Raw genomic sequence first — 17,906 nt, 5'->3', positions numbered from 1 at the left:
TCTCTCTCACACACACACACACTAATTGTTTATCTCTGTCTCTCTCTGCTTCTGTCTCTGTATCTCTCCCACTCCCTCTCTGAGGTTCAGGCCCATTTTGACGCTCGGCTTCCTCAGAGTTTTATGGCGGCCATAAAGTGAGTTTTAACTATGTCACCCCTTGATCATGTGCACACGGCGCTTTTTAATCATAAATCCTCATTTCCTGTCCACTGATGAATCTAGAATTTTTCACAGTGTCTGGATATTACAAGGACCTTGAGTCACAGAGAGGCAAGCCACACCTGAGAAGTACTATACCTCCAATGTTGTTGTTGTTGTTTTTATGTCTACATGGTGAAAACTAGTTTCTCTTTGATTTTCGTTTTTTTGCAGTTTGACCAAAAGCACAGACACCATCTCACAACTAAACAGAAAACTGTCAAGGGGTCTTAAGGGGGAATTGCAGTTAATTTAACATCAATTTCACACACAAGGTAGCTTCTCGTTCTCTCTAAAACAGAGGCAGAATTCCTGTCAGTTCTCAGAGAAGAAAAGACCCTGTTGTAATAATTGGACTAATGCTGAGTTATTGTGTGGTCTGATATGCTAATTTGCATCTCTAGCAGCTCCATTTAAAAAAAAAAAAAAACAACTCCAGTAAACAAACTTCTGAGTAGATGTCATCTTATCATGAGCGGGGGTATTTATAATTCTCTCTCCTTAACTATCATTAGTATTATCATAATTTTTCATGTGTTGGAGATATATTCATCTATTATGCATTAGAACAGATACCAGTGTGATGGGAGCGGGCCGTGATTCTCTGACTAACTGTCAGGCTGCATTGAGAGAACGGGTGGGCACATTGGTGGTCAAATTCATCCGAAAATACCAGGATTTTCAATGATCTCAATGCTGCAATTGCATTGATACAGTCTAGTACAATGGCAGTAAAATGGCTGCGCAACAGTATTGGATTTTCCCCCCCTCAAGACCCTGCCGTCACCCCCTTCCTCATCCCACAAGAGACACTCAACATTTGAATTGAAACAGGGAAATCATACAGTATGTGACAAAGAGAGGAAGCCAAGTTAATGTTGTTCAGCACACTGGGTGGAAGAAATCATTGCATTAGCGTGAAAAGCATGCTTTGGCACATTTAATGACACTGGCACAAATTTGTCAGAAAGAAAGAGAGAGAGCCAGAGAGAGAGGAAGAGAGAGAGAGAGAGAGAGAGAGAGGAGAGAAGAGAGAGAGAGAGAGGAAGAGAGAGAGAGCGCTTCATGCAAAGTTAATGGTCATCCACACTTCTGCGAAAGCTGCGCTAGATTCCAATTGAACACACAAAGCTTATATTCAAATGAACAGGGTCAATGCAATAGAATTCTCCCTTGAAAAGACATTCCATTTTGTGTTGGGGGGTAATTTGTGAGCCCCCCGCAGTGGCACCCTGGTAGTACTTGGGAAGTGTTCTCAATCTTGCCTGGTGATAAACTAGAGAGGCGGCAATGCTCTCTCTGGAGAGAGCAATGTTTGGAAAGAATAAACAAACTAATAATCTGCCTGCTCCCATTGGCTATTATTTTTAGCCAAATAGCTATAGTGAAAAATACCACTATAGTATAACACTAATAGTATGTCATAGTAAAATGGGTGGATGGAAAGTGGATGGAAAGCTTGGGGAAGAAATTATTTAAAAGATCATCCAGAACAATAAAGGATAGTGACTATAAGTGTATTTCGTCATAGAAACACACAGTTTCTCTTTTAAATATCGTGTCTAATATGTCACCAATCTCTTCCACTCGACCACCCCACCCCCCCCCACCCCCCCACCCCCGCTACACTGTGCAGTGGACTGACTGACAGGAGAGCGTCAAGGCCACAGGACACTGGGCACAACAACGTTGTTGTTCCACCATTTGCACTTGAAACCTCCACCCTGAATGCAATCTCCTCAAGTCCACATACTCTGCATTAGGCGTAGCTTAAGAGGGCTAGATGGACTTCTGACTTCAACCAGATGGATTTCGAGTATTGATGTGGGGCGACGTGGAGGTTAGGAGCTGATGAAATTCTCTATTGCCCTCTCTGAATCTTTCATACTCTCAGTAGGCCATAGTAAAGTAGCTAAGAATATTTACTTTTTTACTTTATATAGATATATAGAGTGAGTGAGTGAGTGAGTGAGTGAGTGAGTGAGTGAGTGAGTGATGGAGTGAGTGAGTGAGTGAGTGATGGAGTGAATGAGTGAGTGAGTGAGTGAGTGATGGAGTGAGTGAGTGAGTGAGTGAGTGAGTGAGTGAGTGAGTGAGTGATGGAGTGAGTGATGGAGTGAGTGAGTGAGTGAGTGAGTGAGTGATGGAGTGAGTGAGTGAGTGAGTGAGTGATGGAGTGAGTGAGTGAGTGAGTGAGTGAGTGAGTGAGTGATGGAGTGAGTGATGGAGTGAGTGAGTGAGTGAGTGAGTGAGTGATGGAGTGTGAATGAGTGAGTGAGTGAGTGAGTGAGTGAGTGAGTGAGTGAGTGAGTGAGTGAGTGAGTGAGTGAGTGAGTGATGGAGTGAGTGAGTGAGTGAGTGAGTGAGTGAGTGATGGAGTGAATGAGTGAGTGAGTGAGTGAGTGAGTGAGAGTGAGTGAGTGAGTGAGTGATGGAGTGAGTGATGGAGTGAGTGAGTGAGTGAGTGAGTGATGGAGTGAATGAGTGAGTGAGTGATGGAGTGAATGAGTGAGTGAGTGATGGAGTGATGGAGTGATGGAGTGAGTGAGTGAGTGAGTGAGTGAGTGAGTGATGGAGTGAATGAGTGAGTGAGTGAGTGAATGAGTGATGGAGTGAGTGCACATTAGTAAATTTTCCTGCAAACGGAAAACTCCCTTTGTAACAATCAGGCATACAAAGAAGATCCCCAAAACAGTGATTCCAAAGGACAGCAATCATCTTTGGAAAAGAAAGAGAACACATAATATTTAAGCACAAAATGATTAGTCGTGAAGACACCCCCCCAAGACAAAACAGGAAGATCCCATCATTATGCCAAAAAGTGCAGTGCAAGTGTTGACGCATCATACCATGTTAATGCCTAACCTAATACGCTTCAATAACATTCATATTTCACTCTACCACGTGTCAATTAATATTACATGTCAATTAGTTATTAACCTTTTGTCACAATAAATCAACAAGCGATTAGTAAACTAGTGCCATCTCTATCATCTGATCAAATACGTGACAGTCAGTTGTGAGAGAGCAGTTAAATCAATCATCAAACCAACACCGACAAACAGACTTAGTCCCTCGTGTATTTAGACAAAACCAATATTTCCCCCAAAAAATACCCAATCACACTGCACTCGCTGAAACATATCCCAGGCCTAACGTTTCACCTACAGGGTTCTAATTGGCCTTGTTTTAATCCTATGTCTTCCTTGTTTGTAGAAGCCGCTCGGATGTATTCAATTTCTAACAGGGTGAGGGGATTTAGCGTCGTTATGTCACAGACAGCACTTATCACACTGAAACATATCTGTCCCCTGGACTGCTAAGCTCATCTTAAGCTGGTTCCCAGCCCACTCCTACCCTGTCACAGCTGTGTGTGTGTGTGTGTGTGTGTGTGTGTGTGTGTGTGTGTGTGTGTTCTACCCTGACATCCAAATGATTCCTACCTTCAGGTCTACAGAAGGTGAAGGGGGTGCTGAACTGAAAGACAGCCTGGCCTTTTTCTCCTCTCACTGGATAAATGATGCTGCTGTTCATTTGAATAATATATCAGTGCTCACGGAGCGTAATGGATCCCGTGAAGAATTCAATCATTTCTGATTATCGTCTTTATTAATAATGCCAGTTAATTACCATAACAATGAGAGAGGTAATAAATGATGATGTCATAGGGGTCTGTATGAGTCGGGAGTGACTTGGGCAGAAATCACTTTCCTTTTGTGTTTATGAGAGTTTCACCTCTGCAGGGCCCTAACTTCATAAAGAGAATATAAGAAGTCATCCTAAAACCCTGGGATTACCCTCAAACGCGCTGGATTTACAGTTATTATTGGTTGAGAGTGATGAAAGTGGCATGTTACAGATTACCTCAGCGGGATGTGCGATGCGTTCCAAATTATAATGAAAACTTGATCCCCCCCCACCCCCCCCCCCCAATATAATACCCCAGAGAGTGTGGTACAACAGTTTGATAAGCACCCAGGAAAAAAGGTAAAAAATAAATAAGGCAGCAATCAAAGATTTGGGGCTCTAGCAAGAGAAGAGAGTGAAGGAGAGAGAGAGAGAGAGAGAGAGAGAGAGAGAGAGAGAGAGAGGGAGAGGGAGGGAGAGAGGCAGGGAGAAGCAGATCAGGTTAAGCTTATTATTCCGTAGTGTCTTGGAGAATGTCATATGTTTCAGCCCACTCCCTACTCCACTGAGCGAGCCCGGCTCTGAAATCCCTTTGGTTTATACAATAAGGGGGGTGGGACGGTTTCTGACTTACAGATTTGGCGGTGGCGGAGATGTACTGGACGACCATCTCTCGCTTGGTGCTCAGATCCTTCCCCCGCAGGGGGGCTTTACGCTCCTCATTCAGGTTCATGTCCTCCTGTGGAGACAAGCACACACAGAGCACAGGCAGTCAGCATAGGGGAATACAGGTGGAGTACATACAGTGTTAGAACCCTCAACCTTAACTCAAAAGTGCATTTAAAAGATGCATTCTCAACCCGCTTCACACATCATAACGAAACAGTGGCAGGAGCTCACAGACGAACATACAGTCCATAGAAAAAATATTTGGGAAAGTGTCACGTGTATTTAGGTGGAAGTCTAGGATTTACCACTCGAGTATCTCGAAACGAGGCGAAATAAGGATCAGAAAGAATTTCGGCGAAATACGGATCACTTATTAGGAGCGGCGAGTTTTCCTTCATTGCTTCACTTCCTGTCCGCCTCCTGTGTTGCGGGCAGCGTGTGTAACTCCTCCTGCTCTCTATGTGGGCAATAGGACTGAGGGGCACAGGAACAGGAGGTAATGGTAAGCACACAGGTAGGGACATGAGTAACCACTGTACCTCTGAAAGGCCTCTGAGGCGGGAGGGATGAGATGCAACACGACCCTCTGCGGTAGAACATGGTGACTATCAGACAACAGTGCCTGTATTGTGATAGTGCCATCAGCATTGCGTGGATAGGTTCGGCAGTATCATATTCAATGTCTTATTTGGGTATTATCTTTATGTGCTACTTTGATTCTGCTTCACAGGCCCCTTTCATGTCAAAGAGATGGGGGATAGAGAGAGAGGGTTGGACAGTGCACTAAAAGCAAGGGAATGACACGATGATTAGGATAGAAGGAGGATGTTTCACAGCACCACTCGCAGACAAAGACAGGGACGGAATAACACAGAAAATGACATTGTGGTACTGCTGTGGAATCATGCTGCCCTCTAGTGGGCGAGATGGGAAAGGTGCGTTCATTTGTTTGCTGACACGATTTTGGCTGAAGCATCTTTTGCTGATGCCCGTTGGTGGTTGATGTAGTGTTTAGAAAATAAATCAAATCAGGCCGTAATAAATCAACCTCATGTCACCTTAATAAGAATAATGTTAACATAACATTTGGCAACAGTATCCGTGTACATCCCTCTTGCCAATTGTTTTCTTTTATTTCAATGTGTGCCACTGAGAGCAGTAGCACAATTCAGGGCACCGTGACCCAAATTCCTCCCCAAACATTTCCCTCCATAAATACCCCAAGAGTTGGAAAGACATTAACATCCTTGTTGGGGCATGCACGGGAGGGGGGCGAGAGGGGGGTGGGGGTGGTGGTGAAACTTTTACAATTGGCCGTATTCTAATGGAGGGACCAGCCGGCTTTTTAATTAATCTCTGAACTCTGCTAATTTGGCTGCTTAATTGGCATTCAATAAACGAGGCGAAACGTGGCACCGAGAATAAAGTGCAAGGGAAGGGGGGAGAAAGGGAGAACAGCGGGCCTGCGGGGCGATCGTCAGGGCCAACTGGAGGAGAGAGAGAGAGAGCCCTCCACTCGGCATTCTGCCTCCAAATGATTTATGATGCCTTATTAATTGTATCCTCATAGGTTCGGGTGGAACAATCCCAAGATATCCCTGGCTGCCAACTCGGGTAATTGAAACGTTTACCCATTCACCCAACTACATGTCTGTGGATTAATCTAGCTAGGTAGCGTTGGAGGAGTGTGTTCGGTTATGTTTATGTTGCCTGATGTGTCTGTCCACCAATGCCTGGCTGGTTGGCGCTGTTAGAGCCAAATAGACCAGGCTGCCTGAAACAGCTTGATCAGCATTCAGAACCACCGCTATGGGAAATGACCTGAGAAAGGCAGAGTCAGAGGAAATAACTGCCTCAGATATGCAGAAATTACAAAGCGATGTGGAACAATGAGCCTGTGAACACAGCACAACACCAGGGCCCGGCCCAGGCCGGGCTTTGGGCTTCCACTGGATTTCAGTGGTGCCGGGGATAATGAATGGGCTACCATCGTATCTGTCCGCCACTGAAATGGATATGGATGCAGGCCGAGCCTCTGTATGAGAAAAGTGGGTTTAGGAGAAGAAGAAGATGAAAAGAAACAACAGTTTGTTTTGCTTCCACTGTGACAAATCGATTATTTTGTCCACTGCCCCCACGTTTGATTCATGGAGGAGTTGGGGCACACATAGTTGGTTCTCCTCCTGGCTGTCGTTGTGCAGCGCCGACTGTAACTGCACAGGGATCACACAGGGTCTTATTACTGAGAGGACTGCTCCTGGCAATGAGGCATACGGACATAAAGCCTCAAACTAGCCTCATCCACACTGCAGTACTGGCTGGCTGGCTGGCTGGCTGGCTGGCTGGCTCTCTCTCTCTCTCTCTCTCTGCAGTACTGCATGTAAGGAGGTCGTCTGAGGCTCATCTTGTGAATGTACTCCTTGTCAAAGCTGTAGATAGACACTAGACAGAGACTAGAGAAGTGACACCTTGAGCCATGTAAGCACCAAGGCTTCAAAGACACATACTGTATTGTCAATTCTATATCAATTCTGGGTGAGAATGTAAATGCCATAGGGCTTTTGGTGGCAGCATGGCAGAGTTTGAATTATGAGTGAATTATTTATCTGTGACTCTGATCATAGCTCATCACTGACTGAGGCTGTGTCTCTATTTCATAGCGGTCAAGGGTTTCAATAACACAGACAGTCGAGTGGTCTGGAGGGTGATGTCTAGACAGACGAGAGGAGTGACCGCTCCTCCCTCCCTCCCTCCATCCTCCGTCCATCCTGAGGTGTTCTCGCCGGTCACCCCGACCCCCCTCTCCTCCGTCCCCCTGCCTTGCCCTTGCACAGGGGAGCCGTGAGTCTGAATGTTAATGGAAGGAGCTGTGCTGTTTGTGGTTACAGAAGTGGGTTTTGCCGCCGGCTAAATGATGATGTAAACTTGTGTGTGCAGCCGTGCCATATCCTGTCTCGCTGTCTCGCAGCACGAGGCCCGGTGCATTAGGAGTCCGCCGCCTCGCCGCCGTGCCTCGGCTGGCTCCTCTCCGCGACGCCCGGACCCCAACCGGAGATTTCATCAGAGGATTTACTGCTGTTCATTTTTATCAGGGGCTCCGGAGTCCAGCTGTGCACCTAGAGAAACACAGAGGATGCCACACAACAGACACACACACACACACACACTCACACTCACTCTCCTCACACACACACACTCACTCTCCTCACACACACTCACTCTCCTCACACACACACACTCACTCTCCTCACACACACACACTCACTCTCCTCACACACACACACACTCTCCTCACACACACACACACACTCTCCTCACACACACACACACACTCACTCTCCTCACACACACACACTCTCCTCCTGCGCTAGTGGAAATTACTGCAATATGTACTGTGGCTCTCAGCAGCTGTACTTAAACATCCAGCTACTATAACATATAGTTGCATTAGCATACTATCAGCTACCTTAACATCCAGTGCCCCCCCCCCCCCCTAACAGGCTCGGAGGAGCTCATTTAGCCGTATCTGCCGCGGAGTGCTGCTCTCTTCCCAGACCCTTTGATGACCCAGTGTAGTACTGTATGTGCTACTCTAAGGCTTTGAGGCGCACAGGACAACATGTAGCCTCCATGCTGCAAGAAAAACATGTGATTATTTTCCTTAAAGCACAGCAGAGGGGTCTCCCTTATATAACGTAACGTAGGGATGCTGTGCCTAAGATCATGTTCCAAGTAGAGACGCGCCGATCCAATACTGAGCACTCGGGACTTGGTACTCGCAATGAACAAGTGGTACCGGTGCCGCCCGTACTCTGACCCCCTCATCTGGACGTAGAGATTTAAAGCTGTAGCGATGTAAACCTGTTAACGATGAACGGGGGCATGGGGGTGCGAGGAGACGCACAGATGCTTTTGCTGGTGTTTGAGAAACACGACTCCACGTCAACCACATAGTATTACATCTGCTGTATTGTTTCGGGTTAGGGTTAGGGTTAGGGTTAGGCTTAGGGTTAGGCTTAGGGTTAGGCTTAGGGCAGGCATTCAAAAGTGTCATAATGCAAACAACCATTTTTCATTACTGCAATTACACTTTGGGGCGAAAGCGTTCTCCCCCACACATCTCTGCCCTGCATGCATGCTTTCCCTGTCACCTGTCACTGAGCAAATTGAAGCCTGAGTTTAATGTCACGGCGCTGTGAACACAAACATAGTAATTGAGAGGTGAGCTGGGTGACAGGGATGCGCACCGAGGCAAGAAAACACTGAATGGTCCTCATGAAACGAAACACCATGCCTGTCATATATCTTGGGCTCCTGCAATAAACACCATTGTATGAGAAAAGGTACACACACACACACACACACACACACACACACACACACACACACACATACACATACACATACACATACACATACTGTATGGGCTGAAAGCTTTGCCTGCAGTACATGAGCCAAGGAGTCCCTTTCTATTGAGTAAAAATGGTTGTGAAAGAGTGAAAGAGCTTTTATCTTACAGGTTAATATGAGCTGAACTTAACATGACTGCATGACCATAAGGACCAAAGAAAGCATTGAAGTATAGAATCTTCCACAAGCCATTCATCTGATAGAGTCAGTCTCGGACAAGCCTAGTGTTGCTTGGGAGTATGTAATGTTCAAGGACAAACCTCTTTATTGTCACTGTATGTTATAATAATGAGTTGGACAGAGAGCAAAGAGAGGGCTAAGGAAACAAAGAGGGGGGGTCAAGCATAGCCCCACTAGGGGGCACTGTTGAGCTACACCCTGGGAGTTACATGGGAACGCTCATTGACACACATGTTCTGGATGTATGGCATTCCCTGATGGGCCACTGCTGGCATTCATCAACATATGGTTAAGAATTTGGCATACATTCACCAGTGACCCTAGGGAGGGATGCCATATCATCCAAACGGTGCTTTTATTCATTAAATCTATCCATGAGGATGTGTGTGATGATATATACAATGCCCTCCAAACTGTTGGGAGTATAGAGCTAAATGAAGACAACATGCTTCTTCTTTCCAATGCTGATGGAGGGCGCTGTATGTGAGTGAGTTCATCACTGTGGCGTGGTGCTGAGCTGGTGGTGAACAGCTGAAGGATGTGGTTACAGGGTGATGACAGTGAAGTGGTGAGTCTTCAGAAAGACTTCACCTCACACATCTGCCACACACACAGACACATAATACAATACTGCCTCTCTGTCAAACCACTGGCATCAAAACACCACATGATTTTTATTTTTTTATTATTATTTCATATCCTTTCTTGGGGGGGGGGGGGGGGGGGGGGTAGGGAAAGTCTGTAGCTTGTAGCTCTCTATGACAATAAGAGGGGTTAAGTCAAGTGAACTTGAGTTATACAGAGTTCAGGGAGAAGTGGTGACAGCATTACACTCTTGGCTGTCTCTCTGTGTGATCAACTGTACGCCCTCTCTATGCTAAGCATCAGTGTGATTCCAGAGGGCTGTGGCTGGGGCTCTGTGCACTGAACCAGGTAAGTACTGTACTGAGGCTTAGGCTGAGCACTGAGTACAGAGCTGCCTGGAGATTTGGAGAAGGAGAACTGTGTCATAGTTTGAGACACAAAAGCGTCCACTTTGACGTGAATAAAGTCACGTAGGCTTAAACGTGGTACATTTCCTTGACAGTAGCGGTATTACATCATCCTGTGAAATGGATATATATATATATATATATATATATATATATATATATATATATATATATTTATATATATGTTGGAGTGCTCCATAACCAGCTGTCAACACATCCCGTCTAATGATAGCATTACCATGACGACCAGTGGCAACCATAGCATGGCTGAGATCCTTAGTCCATAGATCTCTACATGGCCTTAGATCTGTCCATGATTCCAGACAAGTGCCAATGTTACAGTGTGTAAGAGGCTGTGGCCAGAGACATGTGGACCTAAATCTACAGCCCTGGCTGTGGCGGTCAACGGGGAGAAGAGGGAGCTCTGGGGATAGATGGGATACACCATGGAGAAATACACACCATAGAGATACACACCATAGAGATACACACCATGGAGAAATACACACCATAGAGATACAGTACCAGTCAAAAGTTTGGACACACCTTGCCAAGAGTGTGCAAAGCTGTCATCAAAGCAAAAGGTGGCTACTTTGAAGAATCTAAAATATAAAACATATTCTGGTTTGTTTAACACTTTTTTGTTTACTACATAATTCCATATGTGTTCCTTCATAGTTTTGATGTCTTCAATATTAATCTACAATGTAGAAAATAATAAAAAAAACTTTGAATGAGAAGGTGTGTCCAAACCTTTGACTGGTACTGTAGATACTGGTATCTCTATCAGAGGTAAAACAGTATGGTTCTCTATGGAGAACACGGATCACTTCATGGGGAGAGGCATATGAGACTTACCATCATCTTCTCAAACAGGTCATTGATCTCCTTCTCTGAGAGGTTCATGGAGCGGTCGTCGAAGAGGGGCTGGGGACACGGCATCTCCACCCCCGCGGCAGACAGGGGGTCGGTCGGGTGCTGGATCAGCAGCTTCTCCTTCTCCTTCTTCATCCCTGTCTTCCTGAAGCTGGTGATCCGGTCTCGCTGGAAGGAGAGGGGCCAGAGGGTGGGATCAGAACAGTGGCCAGGGCAAGCCGCACATCAGCATGTAGAGTCTGCAGCATTTACAGTGCGGTTACCGAGGCTTTACCGTATGAATACCTGCAAAAGGCCATGTGAAGTTTTGCCATAGATGGTGCTTATGTAGCGGTATTCATCACTTATTTTATCATTACTCCTATTCCGTAATCAGCATACACTCACCAAACACTTTATTAGGAACACCTGTACACCTTCTCATGGTGGAGGTGGTGGAACACCTGTACACCTTCTCATGGTGGAGGTGGTGTAATGGTGTGGAGAATGTTTTCTCTGCACAATTTGGGCCCGTTAATACCAATCAATCATCGCTTGAATGCCACAGCCTATTTGAATATTGTTGCTGACCATGTGCATCCCTTCATGGCCACAATTTACCCATCTTCTAATGGCTACTTCCAGCATGACAATGCACCATGTCACAAAGCAAAAGTCGTCTTAAACTGGTTTCATGAACATGAGTTCAGTGTTCTTCAGTGGCCTTCCCAGTCACCGGATCTGAATCCAATAGAACACCTTTGGGATGTGGTAGAACGGGAAATTCACAGCTTGAAAGTGCACCTGAAAAATCTGAAGGAATTGCGTGATGCAATCATGTCATCATGGACAAGAATCTCAAAGGAATGTTTCCAACATCTTGTGGAATCAATGCCACAAAGAACTGAGGCTGTTTTGAGAGCAAAGGGAGGCCCTACCCAGTATTAGTATAGTGTTCCTAATAAGTTCAGTGAGTGTATAATACTACTTCAGTATATGATACTATATGCTCATTTCAAACTGGTTTTGATCCACCTACATTCAGTGTATACATACAAATATCTGACCGAGATAATGGTATACTGTAAGATTCAGTAGCCATTACGGTTCTAACTTACCTCATACTCACCGTGTGGTTCGTTCATAAACACAGACTGTTTGGTGAGTCTGTGTAAAATGCGTACGCAAGGTCATATGCTCACCAACATATGCTTCAATAAGGCACAGTGTCCTTGCTGTATTCATCTACTCTAACTACACTGATGATGAATACAGTAAGAATGGAGGGGGGAAAGAGCCATTTAGCTCAGCTAAAACATGACTAGCCTCCCTAATGGAACAGAAGAAAGACCAGGATCAAACGAGATGCCGTCAGCGCGCGTCATCGCCGTTGTTGTTACTGAGTCAGAGAGAGAGGTAGTAAGACCATGCATCAGTTGCTGTTGTTGTTACTGAGCCAGAGAGAGAGGTAGTAAGACCATGCATCAGTTGCTGTTGTTGTTACTGAGTCAGAGAGAGAGGTAGTAAGACCATGCATCAGTTGCTGTTAGTTAGTGGTCGTTGGTAAGAATGGGTTTAAAGGTCATGCTTGAGTGGGATGGACGGATGGATGCACATGCATATGAAATGGAGCTAAAATGAATGAAGACAAAATGGAATTGAAAAAAACATTTGTGGAAGGACCAATGCAAGACAAACCATGAGGACCCTCATGTTGATCATGACTGTATTATCTACATGTCAAACATCAGGTTGAATCCAGAGCCATTGTCTGTCTGAACAGACAATGACTCTTTGTTAACCAAGTATTTAGGTAAATATAATGCGTCACGAATACAAATGTGGGATTATATTATATCTCAGTTCAGAATATTGATAAGATGTTGTTTCTTGAATACCCCCCGTATCTCACTGAAGGCCTATATTGATTGGAAATACAAGCCCTTTGAGAAAATAAATGCTAATGAACTGGCTTTGTTATTTGGACAAAAGGAAGTTTAATATAAATGGGGTACTTGACTCTTGGCTAACAAAAACCAGTCTCTGTTTTGTATCATTGATCCATCCACAAATTGCAGGTCAAATTGCTTCCCTTGCAATCATCACACAAAGAGGAGGGAAAAAACAAAACAAAAACACACACAAATGAAAACAGGACACCTTACCATGTCGTCAGCCAATGTTTTTATGTGTATGTTCTGTTGAAGGGAAGGCACATTGTAAAAAATAAGGTCCAACTGAAAACCGAAAACCCCAAAGTATGTACACCAACACATGGACACACACATGCAAAAGTGACAGTTACCATAAAGCCCCAGGTGAGCCTGTGAAGGCATGAACATCCAGACCTGTGAATGACCAAAGCAGTTTGCTCCATTTGGCTCATGCAAAAGTCCATAGACAATTGGTGTTATAATACAGTAAATATGATTTCAGAACGGTGTGTGGAGAGTACTGGAGATGAGCTTTAAGATGTAGCGAGGATATTCACTAATTAAGAAGCTCCCCGACTGAGAACTGCGGTGGACAAATGGAATCGCTCTTAAAGTGGAGGGCACACCAAAATGCTCCCTGTCATCAAAGCCTTTGCCAAATGCCACAAACACTTTCGTCCTATCGTCCTCATTGTAGTCGACCGTCCTTACTGAGTAACTTCTAAGTTCATCCTCACTGGCGCACAAACTTCCTCAGCCAAGGCATTCAAATCCGCTTCAGACACTTAGACAACAATAGCAGTCACCCTGCAGAAACACTACCCCGATCTTCAATAAAGATGCTTATGTCTGCTTATTTCTAGACACAAGGCAGAAAGCAGACATTGCCAAGGGGCCTGTGGTGGCCGTGCTAAAGACGTCCATTTATAAGACGCCTCAGAGGCACAGGAAGCGGCAGCCGGCAACGCAGCGCCATATGCTGCAGCGCTAGGCTGTGAAGCGCTAACGAGCGGGCACCGCGGGGTGCTGCTGTGGCCATAAAGCAGACCTCCCGCCGCGGGGTTGCTCTTCCTGGGAATCATCTCAGGCTATCGCCCTGGGCTCGGTTCAGTCCACAGGCTGGCTGGGAAGGAGGCTGGTTCTAAACTGCGCCTCCTCAAGTGTTTTAAGGCTTCAGCTGTTCGCCCCATGGGTACACACTAGCAGACAGTCAAACAGCCATATATCACCCATCTCTGCTGCAGTGGCGCAACAGTTGTGAAGCACGGTGACGCATGAGGGTTAGAGCCTCCAACTATGGAAATACAGGCCTGGGTCTGTGCTAGGTGAAGGTGTTACTCAAGGCACCAGGCAAGACGATACATGGTAAACTGCCCCAAGAGGTAGATGCTGTAAATCAGTGTGGTTCCTTTGGGAGCAAAGTCTTAACTATACTGATCAGCTGATGCCAACAGGGCCAAATGAGTTGGGGACTTGTATGTGTTATCTTAACTTATTATTATTATCTTAGCTGTCACGTCACCTGTCAAGAATGTGAATATGGATTACCAGAGAGAAAAAACAATTCGCTATTGTCTCCTAATTTACAGAAGTGAGCCACAATACGTTATTTTTTTTTTTAAACAGGAGAGTCTCTAGTTATTTCTAGTTAAGTAACTAACTCACAGCTTTCGGCTCATTGAGCACAGCATTTTCTACCACCAGTCTAAAAGTGTGTAAAACATTGCTAATTTTTCAAATGGGGTAATTAAACATATTTTAATCAATTTAACAACAACTGAACCTCTGTTGAGCTAATTGTCTTGACTTTAGGGGAGGCCATCCGTTACTCTCTCCACGGTCATTATCTCCGCAACACAGCAACAATGCAATTTACCACAGAACAATTAAGCATATGAGTCCTCTGGGCTTCCCCAGCTTATTAAAACCCACAACTTTTTCATTGTAATAAATGTTTATCACTAAACATTAATTCTTCAAAATAACAAAATCAAATTAGCCCACGGCCCCCTTCCTTATCCAATAGGTTTTTGATTCAATAAAGGTCAATGAATTGGGAAAACACTAGGCAATTTTTATGAATTTATGGACACAGGGTCTCTTACTTCTGCGGCTCGTCTGCTGGGAGCTTTTATATGCAAATGACCAGTACAACTCTACCTAGAGGTGCCTTCCTCAAGGCCAGAAGATAACACGGACCGTCTGCATCAAAGACACAGCTTGCATGTACAAATTTAGCACAAAGTTTTTGGGCCACAAGTTGTAATGTTGCTTAGAAGTTCAACTGGCTCGTTCCTAGTTTTATGATTTCAGGCCACTAGGTGGCATATGACAGACCTATTAATTTCCACCACTGCAATCCAAATAATTAATGCAAGTCTTACAATGGCCAACATTACATAATGCGTTAAAACAAATCTTCTACTTTACACCATTACACCATCTGCCCATGATGTAGCCATTCCTGCTCACTAAATGGGAAAATCACCATAAAAACGAATGGCAAAGTTCCTCTACAAAAAGCTGCTGGAGGAGACAAGCTTACAAGGAAATGAGGTTTTGCTTTAATTAGTTCTAATTAATAACAAACAATGGATTGTTGGGAACCCGGCATCGTTGGCAGTAACGACTGTATGCCATGTGCTGCCGTTAACAATTCTTGGCATCCTTGTGTCACTGCTCGCGGTCTGCTCCATGAACGCCTCTCTCTCTCTCTCTCTCTTCCAACTGTTCACTTCCACTACAGTCACAGTTTGACTGCGTTCCTCACAATAGGACTTCCATCTGAGGAGGTCGAAAGCGAAGCTTTCCTCCACCCATAGAAATGTTCATTAAACACAAGTGACTCAAGTGTAAATCCTACCACCTGTTGGAAGTGTGGCACTTTCTTCTCATTCAAACCAAACAGCGTGAACTTAGAGCTGCTTACAGGTCATGCTACACAGATCAGGCTACAGGCTATCATCTCTACAGGGTCTTTCATTTATAATGTCCATAAACACAGCTTATTCCATAGTAAATATACCCTGGATGTTCACTTGCTGTCACTTACTGTCTGTCTGGAAAATCTGATTAGGGTAATTACTAATGACCTGACCTAAAACTCATCTAGATACTGTCTATGGCTCTGATTGCAGTCCATTGTTCTGTGCTTATTTAAGAGAGGGGACAAAATGATGGCCTTTCGCTGTAAAAGGAGGCAAAAACACAGACTACGCTCTTGCGTGTCTGGCCATATGTGGACACGCTTACTGAGAAAGGTTTACATGTTGATGCTCCTCTACAATTGAATTTGTTCGGGCCTAAATGAATCAAGTTGGTCTGAATTAACTTTGTTAGGGAGTCAATAGCCCATTAAGGAGTGACTGAGAGAGGTAGCCTAGAAAAGGACAGCATAGGCTAGCCCATAGTCCAGAGATTCATCTGAGCACTCGCTAACACTTGCCCTTGTTGATGTAATCCATCAGATAATGTTTGGACTCTCCAGAGAGAGAGAACCAAAATATAACAAGAGAAAGAGAGAGAGAGAGAGAGAGAGATGGAGGGCAATCAAGAATGAACAAGAGAGAGAGACTATGAGAGTCTATGACTCCCCACTGACTAAGATGCTCATTTACTAGAGTAGTCAATGTAGCTCCAGTCCAGGGAGGGGGGGGGGGGGGGGAGGGGGAGAGAGCCTCTGAGGAGGAGTAATACTGGGTCAGAGGGAGACATACAGGCCCAGTGGCCCAGGGAGAAAGAGAGAGAGAGAGAGAGAGAGAGAGAGGGAGCCAGTCAAGACACAGTCACACACAATGAATGGTCCCTGAAAGACCCAATGAGCCACCACAGACCCCTTTTATCTGAGGTGTAGATTGTTTTCAGCAGCTGTGACAAAGCTGAGGTCATTTTATGAGACTTACGGTGAGTGCTCAACAAATTAACAAATCCTCCTCAACTGAAAAATTGATCAGTGGTGTGGGTCTTTCAGGCTTTTCTTTCTTAGTGACTCTCTGCTACCCAATGTGTGTATTCATATAGGCATATAAGTTACCAAGTTAACCATGTTTTCAATGGTAAAAAAAAAGTACAGAAAGTAAACATCCTGTAAGTTGTACATCCCTTCAACAGGCATCCCAAGAGAGACCCATAAACAAGCCACACCTCAGAGGAAATACCTTCACAGAAAACTATAAACACTCTTTAGAGGTTCTGTCTCTATGTCCACAACATTGGCTCACGTCGAACAAATATGGGATAGATCAAAAGTAGCCCGGCTAAAATGTGCTGTCATATCGTTACCTTGGTTACAATGTGTAGACTACTCATAACTGAAACAATAAATCTTTTTCTTTAAAGATTCTTTTTTTTTCTTTTTTTTTCTCCAGCAAATGTATTAGTTACACGACCTTGAAACTAGCACATTGAAAGCACTTTGGTGGTTGAAGGTTGAAAGCCATTATTTTGTTTGGAAATGTACACAAAAACAAGAGTAGATTGTTCAGTGAACCAGCAAGTCACATTTCACATGGAACTCAACAGCTTTACCCACAGCTGTGCAAACTTAACAGTGCATAATAATTAATCTTAAAGTGACTTCAAACAACAGTAACTAACAATGTATATCGAGTTTTCATGGTTTTGTAACATAAGTCACAGTCCCATAGAAAGCAATGGGAAGCTGCATGAATCACTGTCTTGACTCACAAATTGGGATCTATTTCATCGAGGATGCTTTTGAATCTTCAGATGATGAAGATTGGTTCCACATCCTACAAGACAGGTCAGACGAGGCTCTGAGCGTCAGGTAGGAATGACGTCACCTGTCGTAAGACAATGTGTCCACAGTGCTTAAAAACCTATTATGAACTGAGGTCAGTTTCCCGAAAGCTTCTTAGGTAAAGCAGTATTTTAACTCTTTTGAAAATCCAGGCCGACTCCTCTCCTAGACCAGAAAAGTTCTTAAGTTAACGAATTTCGATTTTACAACTGTTATCTCACGGCTTTGCAGCTGGGTTGTCAGGAGAAACCCTGACCCTACTTAAAAGCAACGAAGCCT

The 17,906-nt window shown here is 44.6% G+C and overlaps 1 protein-coding gene across 1 annotated transcript in view; it reads right to left on the bottom strand.

Annotated features, from left to right (window-relative positions):
- The window catches only part of LOC310816636 (protein diaphanous homolog 2-like), a gene marked incomplete at its 3' end in the record, with an annotated part of 57,629 nt that overhangs the window by 31,236 nt on the left and 8,487 nt on the right, over positions 1-17,906 (bottom strand). Inside the window, exons 2-4 of the mRNA XM_083686889.1 lie at positions 13,100-13,132; positions 10,938-11,123; positions 4,463-4,567 (exon numbers count right to left, since the gene is read on the bottom strand). Coding sequence (XP_083543015.1) covers positions 4,463-4,567; positions 10,938-11,123; positions 13,100-13,132 — 324 coding nt within the window. The remainder of the gene's footprint in view (positions 1-4,462; positions 4,568-10,937; positions 11,124-13,099; positions 13,133-17,906) is intronic.

Source organism: Argentina silus, assembly GCF_951799395.1.
Source record: "Argentina silus genome assembly, chromosome: 15".
Classification (NCBI taxonomy): domain Eukaryota; kingdom Metazoa; phylum Chordata; class Actinopteri; order Argentiniformes; family Argentinidae; genus Argentina; species Argentina silus.
Note: the sequence above shows the minus strand (reverse complement) of the source record. Positions and strands in the feature narration are given on the sequence as shown.